This window comes from Vicia villosa, linkage group LG3 (genome assembly GCF_029867415.1).
Source record: "Vicia villosa cultivar HV-30 ecotype Madison, WI linkage group LG3, Vvil1.0, whole genome shotgun sequence".
Lineage (NCBI taxonomy): Eukaryota > Viridiplantae > Streptophyta > Magnoliopsida > Fabales > Fabaceae > Vicia > Vicia villosa.
Genome location: NC_081182.1, coordinates 30,681,617 through 30,701,227, shown reverse-complemented (window position 1 = coordinate 30,701,227; position 19,611 = coordinate 30,681,617). Strand labels below are relative to the sequence as shown.

Here is a 19,611-nt window from a genome sequence, read left to right as displayed (position 1 = left end):
CAAAAAATCTCCAAATATTTAACTCACCCTATTTATAAACAATGGCAACTGAAGGATCATAGCCAACAACGAACATAAATTACTATATCAATAACTATGTTTCCACATATGGATACATGCCCACTCAAGTGCACTTTAGCACTCAATAAACTATGTCGCACCTTAGTTGGTCACGTCATCACACATGTCAAGAATGGGTGATGAAGCATCTTAAGGATGGAACCGCATTACATGTGCCTGTTCCCTATCACTTTTCAAACCGATCGTAAGCGATTCAATTCTACGTCATGATGGACTACTACACAGAGGCTGATTAATGAAACTTAAGGCTTACCCCGACTCTCTTAGTTCCCGACCAAGACTTGGGGGGAACTATTCTGGACCAGCGAAAGGCCCAAGTAACTAAGGTCTAATCCGTCTCAAGCTCACTCTGCTCGACCCAACATATAAAATAACTCACATGCTATGAGAAAATACACAATATATGATCTCTAACTTCACTTTACTCATATCACACATTAAACTGAATTGAGTGTTGGGGTGCTAGCCATGCAGTCCATCCCCCGCCACTGTAAAGGAGATTAGAGTCGCTGTCCAAGATCAACAGTTACCAACCTCTCATCATTTCTGGTTCCTGAACGAAACAATTACCAATTACATATACAACCTCACATGACTATATGCATAATTGTAATGACTACTTACAATGTTCCAACACATATTTCTCAACGATTATATTATATAATAAACTTCATTCAAATTGATGAAGTTGGCGAATTCGAAGGATCTTAGAATCACAAGGAATGTCCACAAATGTGGGAGGTTTAAGAAAACACGAATATGTAAGAGCGAATGTATTTACTTTATTAAGATGACTAATATTAGAATCATAGGTGTCACAAACTCACGAGTTTTGACCACGTGTCCATCAAAATATAACATAATTATAATGTATAAAAAAGAGAGAGAAAATAAAGGCATGTTAAATATTAAAAGAATACATTCGGAAAAGCTTGACCAAGTGAGATATAAATTGTAATATTGTCTCTTTACAAGGTCTTATATTCTTGAACTTATAAATGCTTTAACTTGTAATATCCTCTTAATGTGAGTTAGCATCCTAGAAATTAATTTGTAATTCACACCTTTGTAATTATGATCACTAGTGGCAACAACCTTTACATTTAAAGGTAAGTTTGAAAGACATGTAGAACATTTGATTCCTTAACAATGTAACTGCTAAAAAATGTTAAGAATGATATATGACATCTAATGGGGGACATGGAGATGAAGAGGAAATAATACTCACCAAGTCTCAAGAGGTTAGGAAATGAATACTTGAATACCTAGAGAGGCAGAGAAAAGGAATGCTCAAAAAGGCTGCAGAGGTTGATTGAACAATACTTGTTGTTTTTAGTGGACTAAGTTCTTCAAATAAAGAAGACATAATATCTAGTAAAGAGATGACCAGACGTAATCTCAGTCTTTGTGAACTAATATAAAATATCTATGCCTAAATATTTTATATTTACTTCTAATCCTTAATTAATCATTTATGGCTTATATTCAAATACTTTTTTTCTCTATCAAACTCTGTATTAAAACTGAATAAAAGCTATTTGGAAAAGAACTTTTCAAATACGTATCAACCACACCTTTAACTTTAAAATGAATTTAGTTGCAATTGGAATCCATCAAAGATAAACAAATATTTTATTGTATAAAGAATATTTTAAAATGGTAAACACAATTCATACCCCACTTTCTCGTGCTCTCTAGTACCTTTAAAATAGTCTTAATATTAGTTTATTGATATTGACTTTCGCATTCAAGTAAAAGGTTTTACCATTAGATCAAGGATATTGAATTTTTAACTTTTAGACTTAAAGCCCCCTTGCATATTTGTAACACTATTCCTACCATTAAAATCCTTAGTGATGATTCGCAAATTTGTTTTATTGCTTGCCGTGGTATTATTAATGAATCATTAACCCTAAAATTAACTTATGATGACATCATTTTCACAACAAGAAACCACTTTCCCATTTTCAAACTTATTTGGAAATGTAAAGGTCCAGTGGGTGAATATAGAGTTAAACACAAACTTACTTAATAACCTTTTTACCTGATATGCAGTAGTGCTTGATAAACAACTTTCCATGCATATCGAGATTGCTACTTGCTTCCATTATTTGACGTATAATATATATTTAAAGTTTGATGATCCATTCTTTAATAAACATGATCTATATATTTGATTAAGTGGCAATATTTATAGCATGATAGACTTTTAAAAGAATCTGGATATAAAAATCATGTTGGAAAGATTTTTAAGTTGATTGAATTTAATACACATGGTCTTAAATTTTCTTTTTATAGTATAATTACTATGGAAATGAATATGTCGAGTGCAATTTGATGACATTCTCTTTTAGATTCTTGGGTTAAAGTCAATACTCATGAAAATGTTTCTCATATGTCAAACTAGACTAGAATTTGATTGCGGGTTGATTTGTGACTAATTTTAGTGTACCTCAATTTAAGTGGAGTTATGAGGGATCTCCCTCGGGGCGTACGTTTACCCGTTATGAGAGTTTTCAAATTTCATAATATTGTTGGTTGAAGGTACATTAACCAACTTTTTGTAACAGGTAGAGAAGTTGTCACCTTATTTTAAAAATATCGCTCCGACTATTCACCGTCCACAAAAAGATTGCTCAACTAATAATTATTATTCGCTTGTTTCTCTTCTTCTATATTGTTTTTGAAAACAATGAAATTCTAATAACATATTTTATGAAAAACTAACTAAGTAGCTCACATTTTAGCCAAAGATATCATTAACTTTTTCTTTTAGTTTTTTTTACAATTTTTTAATTAGAAATTGTGTGATATTTTCTCATTAATAAAACCACTTGTTTGAGATTTTTAAGAAATAGGCCCATAGTCAAACAATTTTTTTTCTGTTCAAACAAATTTATTATAATTGTATAAAATGTTTTTTTGACTAAGTGTATTTTGACATTAACAAACATAGACTATCTTCCCATCCACAAAAAAAAAAAAAACAAACAAACATAGACTATGTTCCCATCCTAAAAAAAAAAAAACAAACATAGACTATCTCAAAATATTTTTGGCTTAATAGTCGCAGTATATAACCCTCACCTTCCAAAACACCCAACCCTGTGCAGATCGAACTGCGCTGCCACCAAAAATATTAAATACCACTTTTCCTCTTCATTCCATTCTCCTCCTTGCAGCACTGTTCACCGCACTTCCGCCACTGCATTGTTCGCGGCTCGGCGGATTTATCCAAAACCAAAAAAAAAACCAAAAAGTATTCAAATCATCTTTCCCCGTAGAACGATTCTAGGGTTTTCGTTTTGGTAACATATTTTCAATCGAAAAACTAACCACCGATGGCGCAAGTTCACGAGACTTCCAACAATGACGCTGCTGCTCCGGTTCCAAATCATCTCACTACGACGTCGCTGTACGTCGGAGATCTCGATCATGACGTCAATGATTCGCAGATTTATGATCTTTTCAATCAGATCGGTCAGGTTGTTTCTGTTCGGATCTGTAGGGATTTGGCTTCTCAGCAATCCCTAGGTTACGGTTACGTCAATTTCAGTAACCCTCATGACGGTTAGTTTTTTTTTTCTTTTTCGAATCATGAAATTCTAATGCAATGTTAGGTTTATGTTAATGTTAATATCACCTTGGAAAATTGATACCTATGGATACTTATTTTTGTTATGTTATCAAAAATAAAATAAAATGCATTGTTAGGTTTAGCCACATTTGCTCTTGTGTATTTATTTATGTTGATATTGATTTACAAATGTAACTGTCTCACAGCTGCAAAGGCTATGGATGTGCTGAATTTCACTCCACTGAACAACAAACCGATTCGGATAATGTATTCTCACCGGGACCCCAGTGTTCGCAAGAGTGGTGCTGCCAATATTTTCATCAAGGTAGTGTTCGTCAGATGAATTTTTAAACTGACTATTTTTATTGTATGAGTTGTTTAAATATATAAAGTTTTGTTTTTTTTTGAAGTTCTATTCGTCGAGGTGGTTGTTTGATAATTCTTTTATTGAAATTTGTGATTTTCGACGGTGCAGAATTTGGATAAGGCAATTGATCACAAGGGTTTGTACGACACTTTTTCGGTTTTTGGGAGTATTCTCTCTTGCAAGATAGCAATGGATGCTTCTGGCCTGTCTAAAGGCTATGGTTTTGTGCAATTTGAGAATGAGGAATCTGCGCAAAGTGCAATTGATAAGTTAAACGGCATGCTGATCAATGATAAGCCTGTTTATGTTGGCCATTTCCAACGGAAGCAGGATAGAGATAACACCTTGAGTACTGCTAAGTTTAATAATGTTTATGTGAAAAATCTATCAGAGGCGATTGCTGACGATGACTTGAAGAACATTTTTGGAGAATATGGAACTATTACTAGTGCTGTAGTAATGAGAGATGTAGATGGTAAATCAAAATGTTTTGGTTTTGTCAATTTTGAAAATGCAGATGCTGCTGCTAAAGCTGTGGAGGCACTTAATGGAAAGAAATTTGATGACAAGGAGTGGTATGTTGGAAAAGCCCTGAAAAAGTATGAAAGGGAACTTGAACTGAAAGAAAGACATGAGCAGGCTATAAAGGAAACTGTGGACAAATATTATGGTGCCAACTTGTATCTCAAAAACTTGGATGATAATGTCAGCGATGAAAAACTTAGCGAACTCTTCTCCGAGTTTGGTACAGTAACTTCATGCAAGGTATGTGAATAAGGTTCCTCTTTCTGTTCATATGTGCAAGTGCAATTGTCAAACCTTCATCTTTTTTAAAACATGTTTCTTTTTTTGTGATCTACAGATTCTGCGAGATCCACAGGGAATCAGTAGGGGATCTGGATTTGTTGCTTTTTCAACTCCTGAGGAAGCAACTAGAGCTGTAAGTGTAAAGATTCTGGTGACCATTATTTTAAAAATTGACAGGGAAGTTCATTGATCATATACAAATCTATTGGTACTTGCAGCTTGCTGAGATGAATGGAAAAATGGTTGCTGGCAAACCTCTCTATGTTGCTCCTGCACAGAAAAAGGAAGAGAGAAAAGCTAGGTTACAGGTAATATCGTGCAGCAATGGTTTAACAGTTAATTCTATGCTTTACAATTACAGGGTTGTGATCTTTAGAAACATAAATTCCTGCATTGCTTCCCTTGTTAATGATGATTCGCTAACAATGGAGGGTAATTAGCTTGTGTACTTCCATGTTCTTCTTTTACTTTAATTAAAAAATTACACTTTTTTCCGTTTTGTAGCAAAATTCTTGTTTTGAAGATAAACAATAGTTGTACAATATCCCCAAAAGTTTATATATATATGGCGGGGTTGGCCAGTCAATCAAAATTATCAAATAATGCTATAATGCCCCATCATGAATTGTTCATATTTTATTTCAAACTATTGGATTATCAACTATTTGGGTTAACCTCTTAAACTGTGTTTCTACATGTCTTATTCACATATTCTTATCACCTAAAGTGACTTTGCCATCTTTTTCGCCACTGATGCTGCCCATCTTTTTTGGTAAATGTTTTCATTGATAGTCTTATCCTTTTTCACCAAATTAATCCACTGCAATTTGGGTTTATTTTTCAGTACCATATAATGTTGCAGGATGTATAGTCATTTGATAGAATTTTTCTTAGATAGCTCAAATGATATATGTACCCTATTCGATAAATATAAACCATTTTTAAAAAGCATGTAACTTGACACCGATTCTTAGAAGTGTTTTGGAAACACGTCTAAAACCAACAAGATAAATGTTAAAAGCTTTTGGTGTAGAGCTTGGTTTTAGGTAAGTCTTTGTGGTCCGACCTGTGCAGTGGTAACCCCCTCAAATATTCGCTTTATCAGAAAATAAATGTACAAAATAGAATTTATACTCTCTGTAAACCTCTTATAAAATATCTTTTGAAACTCAACATATGCCTTTTCCAAATCATGTCTATCGTCCATCACTCATTGGCTATCTCTTTATGCAATTATGTTGCTACCAATTCATTGAAAAGTGTCTTATCATGTCTTTCATCCATCACATATATATTTCTCTGCAATTATGTTGCTTTGATTGTTTACCTCTTAGGTATTAAAGCAAATATGAAGTGTACAGTATGACATGAAACATAATATAGATGCATGATATTTTCACAAGAGTATATATATGGCTTTGATTCCCTCACAGATGCATGTAACAATGTATGACATTTTTATACCTTGTTTTATGTTATAAACTTATAACTACATGTTGCAAGCACAATTATTTGATTGGGAATAACCACAATTCCATAAAATTTGGCAAAACGGAAAGACTTAAAGGGAGTGATCACTCAAGAGATGGTCAAGTTATCAGATTATCTTGCGGAAGGAAAGCAGGATAATGGACATTTTTCAATTAGAATCAGGAGAAAGATTGTCATTAATCTAAAACAATTACATATATTGCTAGTTGTGAATTATTGAAATTATCAGGGTTTTAGGTAGAGTTTTTAAAGTAAAATAAATGAGAGACTATGATTAATAATCTAATAACCTATTGTGTTATTCATTCATGTTAGAATATCTATAAAATGTCTCATAATTTTGTTGATACATTTTAAGAATATTTTTACTCTCCCCGAGTGAAAATTAGGAATAGGAGTCTAATACTAGAATAAATAGGGGTTAGTGATTTGTCATGGTTAAAATATACCATTACTTTATTCTTTCATCTCTTTTCCTCAATTAAAAAATAGAAACCACTCTTAAGTGATCACCTAAAGGTATTCACATATTGCTCATTTTCATTTATTTCTTGTATACGTTTTTTTACATATTTTCTACAGGCACAGTTTTCGCAAGTGAGGCCGGTTGCAATGGCTCCTATTGCGCAGCGAATGCCATTTTACCCTGGGGGAGTTCCAGGGATGGGACAACAACTCATGTATGGCCAAGCTCCTCCAGCCTTCATATCTCAGGTAATTACATAGAAGTTAATAATCTTGTTTGTTAATTTTCATACAGCATGATATCATGTTATTAGAAGATCTCAATGTTTTTTGTGGATGAAATGTTGTCGTCAAATTCTGCATTAGCTGACCAATTCTGTACGTTTTTAAGTTTTGTGATTTCAGAAACGTTTTTAAGTTTTGTGATTTCAGAAATAGGTGCAATAAGTTCTGCTGTATTCTCTTACTCTTGCATCTGTCTGGCAATGATAAATGAACATTTTTTACACAATTAATCTTCTTTATTGAATCTATATTTAGAAATTGAGCAATAATAAATGCAGGCTGGATTTGGTTACCCACAGCAACTGGTTCCTGGAATGAGACCAGGTGGTGCTCCAATGCCAAACTTCTTTGTGCCCATGGGTCAGCAGGGTCAACAAGGTCAGCGTCCTGGCGGACGGCGAGGTGCAGGTCCTATTCATCAACTCCCGCAGTCATTGCCAATGATGCAGCAACAGGTCTGCTCATGCAGCATCTTGGATTTTTGTTTCATTTCTCCTGTTTTTGCTATTTATGCTTGTTGTTGAGATGCGTTTTGATGGTTTTTTCAGATGCTTCCAAGGGGACGTGTCTACCGATACCCTCCTCCTGGTCGCAACCTGCAAGGTATTCCGCTGCCAGGAGTAACAGGAGGAACACCCATTCAGGCTCTGGCTACAGCCCTTGCAAATGCTCCTCCTGAACAGCAGAGGACCGTAAGACCTGTTTCTGGCTATTTTTTCCTCACATTTGGGTTGATTACTAAATTGTTTGATGTGCATTAGGATGTTCTCATATTGACTCTCTTTCATTAATGGATTCATAGATGCTTGGTGAAGTTTTATACCCCCTAGTAGAAAAGATTGAACATGGTGGAGCTGCGAAGGTTACTGGGATGCTTTTGGAAATGGACCAGCCTGAGGTGTTACATCTGATTGAGTCACCAGAGGCTCTCAAGACTAAAGTTGCTGAGGCCGTGGAAGTGCTGAGAAATGTTGCACAGCAGCAATCAAACAGCCCAGCTGATCAACTGGCTTCTCTCTCTCTTAATGACAATCACGAGTCTTAGACTATGAATGTCAGCTTACAGGGATCCATACGTTCTTTGAACGTAACAGTTTTGTGTTTCTGGCTTTTTGCAGGATTAGGATTTTAGCAATATTCCTTGGATTTTCCTTGGATTAGCTAGCATATTGATTTGTGGTTTGTTTCGTTTCCTTTTTCACAATTTGGTTATTTGATTTGACTTCTTTGACATTGTTTAATTCCGACTTAAATTTCCAATGGTTCGTTCAGTTAGGGTTATAACAAAATGGTAATAAGGGATAAGGATATGCTAGATATAAAAGCTGAATAATTAAACCAGGCTCTTTCCTCTTTTTAGGCGCTTTTTCCTCTGAACCTAGACAACTAATCCAAAATGATGGTGATTATTATGAATATTTTTTTAGGGAGTTGTACAAGATTGACTGACTGTCATGAGCCACCTCAAAAAATAAACTTGACACTCCCATGCTTTATGACCTTAAATTTTTTTTTGTAATTTTTGTTTTTGTTTTTATCAAAAATTTTAAGAAAATATTGGAATTTTTTTAAAAAATTCAGTAGTTTATCTTTGATATTTTTTTTATACTATCGGAAATTTCATACTGGAAATTTATAAATAAATTACTAGAAATTTGGTATGTTACTGAAAATTTTGAAAAATTTATTTTTGCCACTCCCAAATTTGTTCATGAAAAATTTATTTTTGCCGATTCCAAATTTGTTCAACTTTGCTGGGTGGCAATTACATGTACGCTATTGGAGAATAATTCGGAACTTTTTCTGATTCCTTTGGCACAAATTTGATATGCATTTTGAAATTATGAATCATGTTTTATGCTTGAAATCTACTATCTGGGGGCGCAAATTTGATATGCATTTTGAAATTATGAATGTTTTATGCTTGAAATCTACTATATGGGATACAGTCATGAAAATTCAACCTCATTTATTTCTCTTTTTACATTTTTCTACTATTGATTACTTTTGAATTTAAGGCCTGATTTCCCTCCCCAAATCAGATTGTAAAGAAGCATTAAAAATCCAAGGTACACCCACTCTGCCTAACACCAAACAAACCCAAAACCCAAAAAATGGACCATGAATACCTTGGAATAATGAATAAACCTTACAATACCATCACTCGGATCACAAATTTGAATCTCGTGCATTCAATTCCAGTCCCTTGCAGTTATGTATTCTAGGGGCACTAAATAGAAGATTCTGCCGTGACCATAGACCATATCGCAGTTCAATTTTGGCGGTGGAATGTGTTCAATTTTGGCGGTGGAATGTGTGTGCCTGCATGATCGATCATATTATATTATACTAGTAGTATTTGTTTATGGGTCATGCTAACATGTGCCCTAAGGGCACATGTTAATAGCTAAATGTAGAAATTATTTCTAAGAAATTGTGCATTGTTTTCATAAAAAGTTTATAATTAATATGTTTATTACGTTTTTCAATACAAATTTACTATATTTAGATTTCTTAGCATGTGCTCTTGGGGCACATGTTAGCTTTATCCTTTGTGTATTTATTTATCATATGCAGACAATAAATCATTTTTTTCTACAAAGTCAAACAAAATTTTTCTTCAAAGGAAACAAACTCTCTCTGTTCAACATAAACACGAGTTTTGAGTTTTGTTGACTGTCTGAAAGATGAACACTCCTCTAAAACACATTTCTGAATGCTTCATCAAACCACATCCCCCAATCGAAGACTCGAATCAAATATGCTATTTAGCACCTTGGGATATTTGCATGTTATCTGCCAACTATATCCAAAAAGGACTCCTCTTCAAAAAACCAACATCATCACTAGTTAATCAACCAGATTTCATCGACAATCTGTTGATAAAACTCAAACACTCTCTTTCTCTCACACTTTTCCATTTCTATCCCCTCTCAGGACGTCTTGTTACTCACAAAACCCAAGATCCTCCATCTTACACTATTTTTGTCGATTGCAAAAACAGTCCCGGAGCTAAATTTATCTATGCAACTTCAGATATCACCATAGATGATATCCTATCTCCCATTAACGTTCCACCCATTGTTCAATCGTTTTTTGATCACCATAAAGCAGTCAACCATGATGGTCACACCATGTCTTTGTTGTCTATTCAAGTCACTGAATTATTGGATGGTGTTTTCATAGGTTGTTCCATGAACCACTCTCTTGGTGATGGAACTGCTTATTGGAATTTCTTTAACACACTTTCTGAAATATTTCAAAATGATGCTAGTGTTCCTGTTCCCATTTCACACCAACCCATCCATAATAGGTGGTTTCCAGAAGGTTATGGTCCAATTATCAACCTTCCTTTCAAACATCACGACGAGTTTATTCACAGGTCTGAAGCACCTATTTTGAGAGAAAGAATCTTCCATTTCTCAGCCGAGTCTATAGCTAAACTTAAAGCAAAGGCTAACAAAGAATCCAAGACAACAAAAATCTCTTCTTTCCAATCATTGTCAGCACTAGTTTGGAGATCTATAACTCGTGCACGTCAACTACATCATGATCAGACAACAACTTGCAAATTGTCAACTACATCTAGAGTAGAAAGCTATGTGATCTAAGGGACCCGTCTGACAGTGATCTTACGGCCGAAATGGTATATCATTTGGTGCAGTATAGTCAAGAAGCATTATGAAGGGCTCAGTCGATCGATTCTCTTTGAGTGAGAAGAATGCACAATCACGTGGTTTATCCCCAGTGTATTCATCAACATATGACCAGTTGGAGATGCATAGAAAGTGATGGAGGATCCATGTTAGAATATAGTACACATGAATTATTAATAATGACGTAGTGCAAATGTCATGAAAATGGTATAGTAATAGTATAGGATGCAGATATATTATCTTAAACAACGTGTAACTAGATATTATCTGTTTGGTCTTCCAAAGACAGCCTTCAACTAACTTCGAGTATAGGTAAACTAAACAAGTGGCCCCTATATGTACTCATGAATCCTTTTGAAGCCAATGAAATATATAAGGCAAACCACATCGGCGTAATAGGCATTCTTGTCCACAAATATGGACGTGTAAACCAAGTACATGAGGTATGACGTTAATGCACTTGCTATATGATGCATAACTTGTGCATCATCACTATCAGCCTCCACTGCCGTAACCAGGTGGTGTACATATAGGTTCTTCAGGAATCCAAATCTAGCTAGACACCCTATGGTGTCTTTAATCTCCTTTAGGGCATCCTTTGGGATAACTCCCAAATAGTTCACCATCATATCCAGTGCATTAGATTTGGTCATCCTAGAATGGTCTACTAATGTTCCCTTGATCAAAAGATGTAGCAAGGACGACACATCATCTAGTGTGATGAACATCTCATCATGCAAAAGATGAAAAAAATGACGTCTCAGAGTGCCATCTCTCAACGAACGTTGACAACATACCATGGTTAACAGTAGCATAACTGGTCATGCATAAATCTCGCAGCCCAAATAGCTGCATGACATCACGAAATCACCGCTCCTTAGGCAGCTATAGCCTCGCAACTTCCTACCATGGTTGAAGCATTTTAAAGCATCATGGAACTGTAAAAAATACATCATTGTCAGACAGTTTGATATTATAACACACATGTTTCGAAGAATAAATACAAATAAATTTCACATCTTCCTTCCAAACGTGCCTAAGAGCATGATTCGTATACATATGAAATAATGAGGTGTCATAGGGATCTCCTCCAAATTCCTTAGGAACGACATCATCAACAACATATGCATTAATTTGGACTGATGGGATTTCTGGGGCAGCAACATGTGACACCTGCCTATGGGAAGCCAAAGCCAAAGGTATCTGAACCCCAGAAGACGACGCTTCCGCATCATGTGAACTAGCACCAACCAATGGTCGTGAGGCTCATACTATTTTCCTGCGAATAAATGCATGTTGGGACACTCTACTGTGCCTCAATCGTTCTTAGTTGTCAGCCATGTTACCTATAATTAAAGTAGACAAATCAAACAAAGTTGAAAAAATCAAACCCAGATGAGAGACATTCACAATCAAACCAACCAATACAAATTGACATAATACAAAAATGAATTTTCGTATTCCTGAAAAGTCAAATTTTGAACAAATACGAAAATGCACTTCCATAGTTTCTTGCAACTCAAAAAAGCAAAAATGACAAAAATACAAGGTACAATGAGCAAAATGCAATACTCAATATAACTACCTAACAATGAGTGTAACTTCCTATATATTAACTTGAATTACACGACCTAATGTTTATATTACTTCATGCGTGTAGAGAAAAAAAGAATTTGGATTGAAAAATTTAATGAATGTGCGGTTCAAGTTGAATCACTTGGATTGAATGAAATAAAAAAAAAATACTTGAACGGAATGAATTAGAAGATACACTTGAGAAGTGATTTATAGTGCTTTTGTTGGAAATGAGAAAGATCTGACGCGTATTTGATGAAAATTCTGTATGAAGATATATTTCTGTAAGTTGTTAAAATAATATTTATTTTAGAAAATAAGAGAATGACTGACTTAAAAAAATGGGTGGATCGGCTAAGATACGGAAACATAATGCCCTATTAACTTAAAAAAATTATAACCCTATTGAGAGGCCCGGTTGCATATGAATCTTTTTCCAATTCCTATGGTACAAAGATGATATGCATATTTGTAATTATGTATTAGAAAATGGGTCATGTACTGACAGTGTAAAATATTTTACATTGTCAATCAATCACCACCATGCATCTAATTAAAACATTCTTTTATTTAAAAAAAACTTTAATGACATGGCACATTCATGACTCCCTATTGGATGACAGTGTAAAACTATTTTACACTGTCAGTGCACTAACTTTTAACTCTTCAATTATGAGAAAATGGGTCATGCACTGACAGTGTAAAATATTTTACACTGTCAATCAATCACCACCATGCATCTAATTAAAACATTCTTTTATTTAAAAAAAACTTTAATGACATGGCACATTCATGACTCCCTATTTTACACTGTCAGTGCACTACCATTTAACTCTTCAGTTATTTCTCTTCATTTACATTTTTCTACAATGATTACTTATTACTTTAAATGCCTGATTGTGAACAAGAAGATCCCATAGAAATCCCAGACCCAGCCACTCTACCAAACACCAAACAAACCCAAAAAAAAAAAAAAAAACATGAATACCGTGGAATAATAATCAACCCTTACAATTTCACCACTTTGAATCCTCTGCATTCATAAATTCCAGTTTGTCATTACCTCCCATTTTATCTTTCTCCAAACTTTTTTTGTCAATTTGTTTGTAGGCATGTGAATGCAGAAAATCCACGTCCTCCTTATTGACCATACCATGGTTCAATTTTGGCGGTGGAGTGCAGCTTACTGCACGATATATAGACAACAAATCATAATTTTCTTCAAAAGAATGAGTCAAACAAAATTATCTTCAAAAGAAACGAGCTCTCTCTGTTCAACATAAGCACCAGTTTTGAGTTTTGTTGACTATCCGAAAGATGAGCACCCCTTCTCTAAAATTCGTTTCTGAATGCTTCATCAAACCGCATCCCCCAATCAAAGACTCGAACCAAATCTGCTATTTAGCACCATGGGATATTTTAATGTTATCTGCACACTATATCCAAAAGGGCCTCCTCTTCAAGAAACCAGCATCATCACCAAACCAACAACACTTCATTGACAAACTCAAACACTCTCTTTCTCTCGCACTTTTCCATTTCTATCCTCTCTCTGGTCGTCTTGTTACTACACACAAAACCCAACACCCTCCTTCCTATACTGTTTTTATCGACTGCAAAAATAGTCCTGGTGCTAAATTTATCCATGCAACGTTAGATACAACCATAAATGATATCCTCTCCCCCATTTATGTCCCACCCATTGTTCATTCCTTCTTTGATCACCACAAAGCAGTTAACCATGATGGTCACACCATGTCTTTGTTGTCTATTCAAGTCACTGAATTATTGGATGGTGTTTTCGTAGGTTGTTCCATGAACCACTCTCTTGGTGATGGAACTGCTTATTGGAATTTCTTTAACGCGTTTTCTGAAATATTTCAAAATGACACTAATACTATTCCTCTTTCAATTTCACACCAACCCATCCATAATAGGTGGTTTCCGGAAGGTTATGGTCCAATTATTAACCTTCCTTTCGAACATCACGACGAGTTTATTCAAAGATATGAAGCACCGATTTTGAGAGAGAGAATCTTCCATTTTTCAGCAGAATCTATAGCAAAGCTGAAAGCAAAGGCTAACAAAGAGTCTAACACAAACAAAATCTCTTCTTTCCAATCTTTATCAGCACTAGTTTGGAGATCTATAACCCGTGCGCGTCAACTACAACATGATCAGAAAACAACTTGCAACTTGGCTATAAACAACCGAACGAGAATGGAACCGTCTCTTCCTGAGGAATATTTTGGGAATTCAATTCATGCAGTGAGTACTGATATGACGGTAAAGGAACTGCTAGAGAATGATCTAGGATGGGCAGCTTGGAAGGTTCATATGGCTGTTGCGAATCATGATGACAAAGTGGTGCGGGGATCGGTGGAAAAATGGTTAGAGTCGCCTATTGTGCTTCGAATGGACATGATATTGGATCCTAATACAGTTATGATGGGTAGTTCACCGAGGTTTAATATGTATGGAAATGAATTTGGAATGGGGAAAGCATTAGCAGTTAGAAGTGGTTATGCAAACAAATCAGATGGAAAAGTAACATCATATCCAGGACAAGAAGGAGGAGGGAGTATAGATCTTGAAGTATGTCTTTCACCAGATACAATGATGGTCTTGGAATCGGATGAAGAGTTCATGAACTCAGTTTCTTTGTTTAGTCCCCCCTTGTTCTAATATTTGAATATGCTAAAGTGTTGTTATGTGAGGTGTAAATTAGTTTTACATCAGGAAACATAGGTCATCACTTTGTAACATTTTACATTTTACTATGATATTAAATAAGTTCAACTGAGTCAAATAAATAGTTTAGTTCCTCTAATAAGAATTATATTAGTTCAAAATTCAACTCAAATTCATCATGAACTTTTTCTTTTTCCAATTTGAACTTGCTTGTTATAGATCAACGACTACTTATTTCAGCTCAGATCAAAAGAACTGATACTTATTAAATTGTAAATTAGTATATTTTAGTCAAAACTTTTTAAAATTAAACACAAAACAAGACTATATTTTAGTCACATATATTTTGGTTTTATAATTGACTTTCAAAATAAAAAACTCATAATAAATAACTTGAATGAAATTTAAACAATCATTCATAAACCATGTGATTTTACATCTCATTTCTCATAATATATTCATAGAAAAAAATATTCTTTCAAATTATTGATGGGTCATATTATTTTTAATTAAATATTCTTTTTTATTAATAATTATAAAAATGTGTAGGGGTTATATTTTTAAAAAACATAATGGGGCACATGACCCCATACTAGAGGACATGACTCCCTGCAAGTGATATCTCTAAATACTTTATCACCATTCTTGCCATAAGTCACTTCGTAATTGGCTTATTCGATTTCAACTTTATCACCTCATCGTTTGATAAACCTAATCTACGTCTGTCTTTCTCTTTCTTCGTTCTATTATCTCTTTCTTCTCTACAAAACTAAAAATATTCGTCCCATTAAATCTTTTTTCTTCCTTCAACAATGGTCACCCCCGCCGATGCCACTGAAGAAGAACCCACCACACAAAATACATCTCCCCTACCATCATCATCAATCCCCGAACTACCCACCTTCAACACTGCATTCCCAATCACAACCCTAATCTTCATCGCAACTATCAAACTGATATGTTGGACCCGCTCTTCATGAATCTCTCACATATCCCTGGTCATGCAATAGTTTTTACATCCCTCAACAACTATCACTCTTGGTCTAGATCAGTCGAAGTGGTGCTCAGATTGAAGAACAAATTAGGGTTCATCGACATAACCCTAATTCTCCCAATAAACTCTAATTGAATGACCTTGGCATGTGATTAATGTAATACCATGGTCATAGCATGGATTACAAACTTCATAGATGCATATATTACTGAGAGTATCCTTTTTGGCTGAAATATACTAAAAAATTCGGCAAGATCTCAAAATCATTATCATAAAGGAGACATCTTCCGTTTCTTTGATGTGAAAGAAGAAATCTTCTCGATGAGGCAATGGGATTAATTCATCACATGATTCTTTACCATTCTATGGCAAGAACAAGAGAACTTTTGTCCCCTCCCAACATGTGATTAAGTTGTTATTATTGACTTATTCTACCTATTAAAAATAATTATCACAACAATGGCCATATCACTCTCTTTATCAAAAGGCTCAATGAGCAATACTGATCGGAAAAATAGCAAGTGTACTATTTTTGCCTCTGTAGTAATAATAGGGGAAATTCCCCGAATGTCGATCTCAAGGACTGCGTAGGAAATACAGATTCGTAAAATATGATTCAATTGAACAAAAGATTAATGTTTTGGTTTTGGGGGATTAAATCCTTGCAAAGTAAAATAATGAGAAAATAAATTGATTTTTGTTATCAAATATATGAGATGCTAGGGTGAGTGGTTGATTTGGCATGTAACACTTTCAGAATTAAGATCTCTTCAACAAGTTCATAACATTCAGTTACCACATCTTTAGGGTGTTTCCTCCTAAGTCCTTAGTGAGGAAACCTTTGGTCTTCCAACCTAAATCCTAAGTCCTTAGGAACCTAAATTGAAACCAAGCTTTTATATAATCAAGATTATGTGGTAATTATAGGGTATCCCTAGTCCTAGGTGATATCTACTATAATCAAATTATGCACAAACCCTAACAACTACAGTCCTGTATTTGTTAGCCATAGATTAATCCTTATTTGACCGATAAAGAAAACAAGAAGAACATTGCATAATTTAACTGAAAATCATAAACCAATGTATTGACGAAATCACAAATTCATCGTTATTACAAAACCAAATCAGGACCACCCCCCTAGCATTGGGGGGTTTAGCCTCTCATAATATTCAAGAAAGACATAGTAAAGAATTTAGACATTACAAAGATAATTGGGAACTTTGATCTTCAATGGTGTCCACCGTTGAATCTCTCCGTCTCCAAAACTCCTGATGAAGCTATCTTCTCTCTTCTGTGATTTTCTATCGTGTGATGCCAAAGTCCCAAAATAATTCTCTCAAACTCAATTAAATAGTCTAGGTACAAATCTCAGGCAAAAGAAATGTCTAAAGTACCCTCAAGGTGGAGATTTGGTGAAAAAGCTCTAAAATTGGAAGTTTTTACGCTCACAGCAGCACTGGCCGTGCTTGGACGCACGGGCGGCCGTGCTGCTTTTATTTTTATTTTTGCTCCCAGCCATCCTGACACGGGCCGTGCGTGGAAGCACGGGCGGCCGTGCGTCGCCCCTGGATTTTGTATGGGGGAGAGGTGATCATCTGACACGGGCCGTGCGTGGAAGCACGGGCGACCGTGTTTGCTCCCAGTATTTGTATTTTTTCTCTTTCTCTTGCTCCTCTTTCTTTCATGGTTGCTTGGACATTTAAGACGACTCGTTCTGACCTGAAACTTGCACACAACTAACCAAACGGCATAAAAAGCATCTAAATAACTTAAATTAAACAAAATGCAAAGTAAACATAAAAACAATGGAACATGAAATACTTAAACAAAAGCACTAAAACATTGATCAAAGTGTTACCGAATCGACAAATTTAGACCGAATACATGATAGAAATTAGGTAGAAATGGTGACCGATCACAACCCCAAACTTATCTCATTGCTTGTCCTCAAGTGATGCAAGAGACTAAACAGAGGTCACCCTGGATTTTTCTTTCCACAACACTGCCGATGTTATTCGCGACTTGCGTCTACCTTTTTAATCGAATCTCTGGCTTGCCGAACCAAACTTTCTACCACACTTCCACATCAGAGTACCTTTTTGCCTGCAAGCTTTTTCACACTTCTCACCAAATCTCTCAGGGTTAAAGTGTTTTGTACTCACAAAATAAAAGTATGCAATATCAACTCTTAATTTTGAATAAATTCTACCTTCACTACACTAACAAAGTTCACACACTTTTCGAGGCCTTTTGGGTTGTAATGGGGTTTAGGTACGGTGGGATACACAAGGAAATGGATAAACAAATGGTTTTGGGTTCGACATTCATGTTGTGTTTTTCGTAATTGTGCTCAACTTGTTACACTGGGAATTTATTCGACTTAGACTCTTTTGCTTCACTCATTCTTCCGTGAGTGCTTAATGTAATTGAGTCTTTCATTCGGGCAAGTTTTTCTCTTTCTTTTTATTTTTATTTTTATGGGACATACATTCATATGTCTCAAAAATTTTATTTCCATTTTTTTTTTACTTGCCCTCTTCTTTGATGATTACTACCCCAAACTTAGATTTTAGCACAACTCTGAAAACCACAACATTTATGCCGAGCAGGGGTTGGAAGTGTTTGGCTGGGGGTTACAGATATGGTTATAACAAACAAAAGGATATGGCTCAACTGGGGTAACAAAGGATAAACATATAATTTAGGATGGCTAGAAAGGCTTAGGTGGTAAAACAAACAAATGCCTCAGTGTGTATCCTCATATTATGCTGTGTCAGTAGAACATACGCAAAATCAGAATGATAAAGTCATACCTGAATGAACTCTCATGATGATAATCTGTTGTGTTTGGCTTTTTATAACCTCACCATGTTGGGTAAGCTTACCGGTTCCAAAGCACTCCTCGTGTCATGTGGCTTCTTTCTGGCGTAGGTACACCATAAAATCCTCTTTGTCCAGTATCCGCAAGTTGCGTCCAACTGTTACTTTTCTTTCGGCTGCATCAACTTCCAGGGTGCCTCGGGGGAATAGGTTCAGGTTGCACCTTTCATCCACTAAATACCATTCATCATTCATTCGGCATCCATAAGTCGATCTATAACACAATGTCAACATAACACACAAACAAAAACAAAAAATGGAAAACAGTTAAAAGCAAATGAAAAGAACCCCTCCCACACTTGAACTAAACATTGTCCTCAATGTTTTAGAACCAGCCTTGGAGAGGTTGCTTACAGAGGTATTGCATTCCAATGATCACTTCCTAGCTTCCACTAGAGATGCTCTCTTTTATTTCCTGAAAATAAAACAAACAAACAAAGAAATAAATTATTAAAATTGTGGGTTGCCTCCCACGAAGCGCTTCGTTTAACGTCGCATGGCTCGACGGTCCATTACCCTTTATTATGGAGGGTATTTCCTTTTCCAAACTTTGTTGCTTGCTACTTTCTCACCCAAGAACTCATGAAGATGATAAGCATGGACCACTTTTCTCTTCAACTCACTTCCCGCATTCTTCTTGACTTCCTTAGCCTTCTTCGGACTTTTGATAGCTCCCTGAGTTGTTTCCACCCGAGAGGCTATGCTTGAGACTTTTTCTTGGAGCTGTTCAGGCCTTTTG

General features: G+C 35.4%; 3 protein-coding genes across 3 annotated transcripts; all 3 read left to right on the top strand.

Moving 5' to 3' along the window:
- Positions 1-3,142: 3,142 nt before the first annotated feature.
- On the top strand, positions 3,143-8,333 carry LOC131660847 (polyadenylate-binding protein 8-like). Its single transcript, XM_058930196.1, has 9 exons — positions 3,143-3,651; positions 3,865-3,983; positions 4,134-4,790; positions 4,888-4,965; positions 5,051-5,140; positions 6,906-7,037; positions 7,352-7,528; positions 7,622-7,765; positions 7,876-8,333. Exons 1-9 carry the CDS (start codon positions 3,423-3,425, stop codon positions 8,116-8,118), a joined length of 1,869 nt encoding a protein of 622 aa, XP_058786179.1. The 5' UTR covers positions 3,143-3,422; the 3' UTR covers positions 8,119-8,333.
- A 1,324-nt stretch (positions 8,334-9,657) lies between these two features.
- On the top strand, positions 9,658-11,534 carry LOC131660849 (uncharacterized acetyltransferase At3g50280-like). The gene has a single exon (XM_058930198.1). The coding sequence runs from the start codon at positions 9,761-9,763 to the stop codon at positions 10,682-10,684; it is 924 nt and encodes a 307-aa protein (XP_058786181.1). The 5' UTR covers positions 9,658-9,760; the 3' UTR covers positions 10,685-11,534.
- A 1,988-nt stretch (positions 11,535-13,522) lies between these two features.
- Positions 13,523-15,138, top strand: LOC131660848 (uncharacterized acetyltransferase At3g50280-like). Its single transcript, XM_058930197.1, has one exon. The coding sequence runs from the start codon at positions 13,622-13,624 to the stop codon at positions 14,987-14,989; it is 1,368 nt and encodes a 455-aa protein (XP_058786180.1). The 5' UTR covers positions 13,523-13,621; the 3' UTR covers positions 14,990-15,138.
- The last annotated feature ends 4,473 nt before the right edge of the window (positions 15,139-19,611 follow it).

Excerpts from the sequence above, each read along its gene's own strand:
- LOC131660847 (XM_058930196.1), top strand. The coding sequence starts at position 3,423 with ATGGCGCAAGTTCACGAGACTTCCAACAATGACGCTGCTGCTCCGGTT. Across the intron at positions 3,652-3,864 it reads TTTCAGTAACCCTCATGACG|CTGCAAAGGCTATGGATGTG; the intron begins GTTAGTTTTTTT and ends ACTGTCTCACAG. Across the intron at positions 4,791-4,887 it reads GTACAGTAACTTCATGCAAG|ATTCTGCGAGATCCACAGGG; the intron begins GTATGTGAATAA and ends TGTGATCTACAG.
- LOC131660849 (XM_058930198.1), top strand. The coding sequence starts at position 9,761 with ATGAACACTCCTCTAAAACACATTTCTGAATGCTTCATCAAACCACAT.
- LOC131660848 (XM_058930197.1), top strand. The coding sequence starts at position 13,622 with ATGAGCACCCCTTCTCTAAAATTCGTTTCTGAATGCTTCATCAAACCG.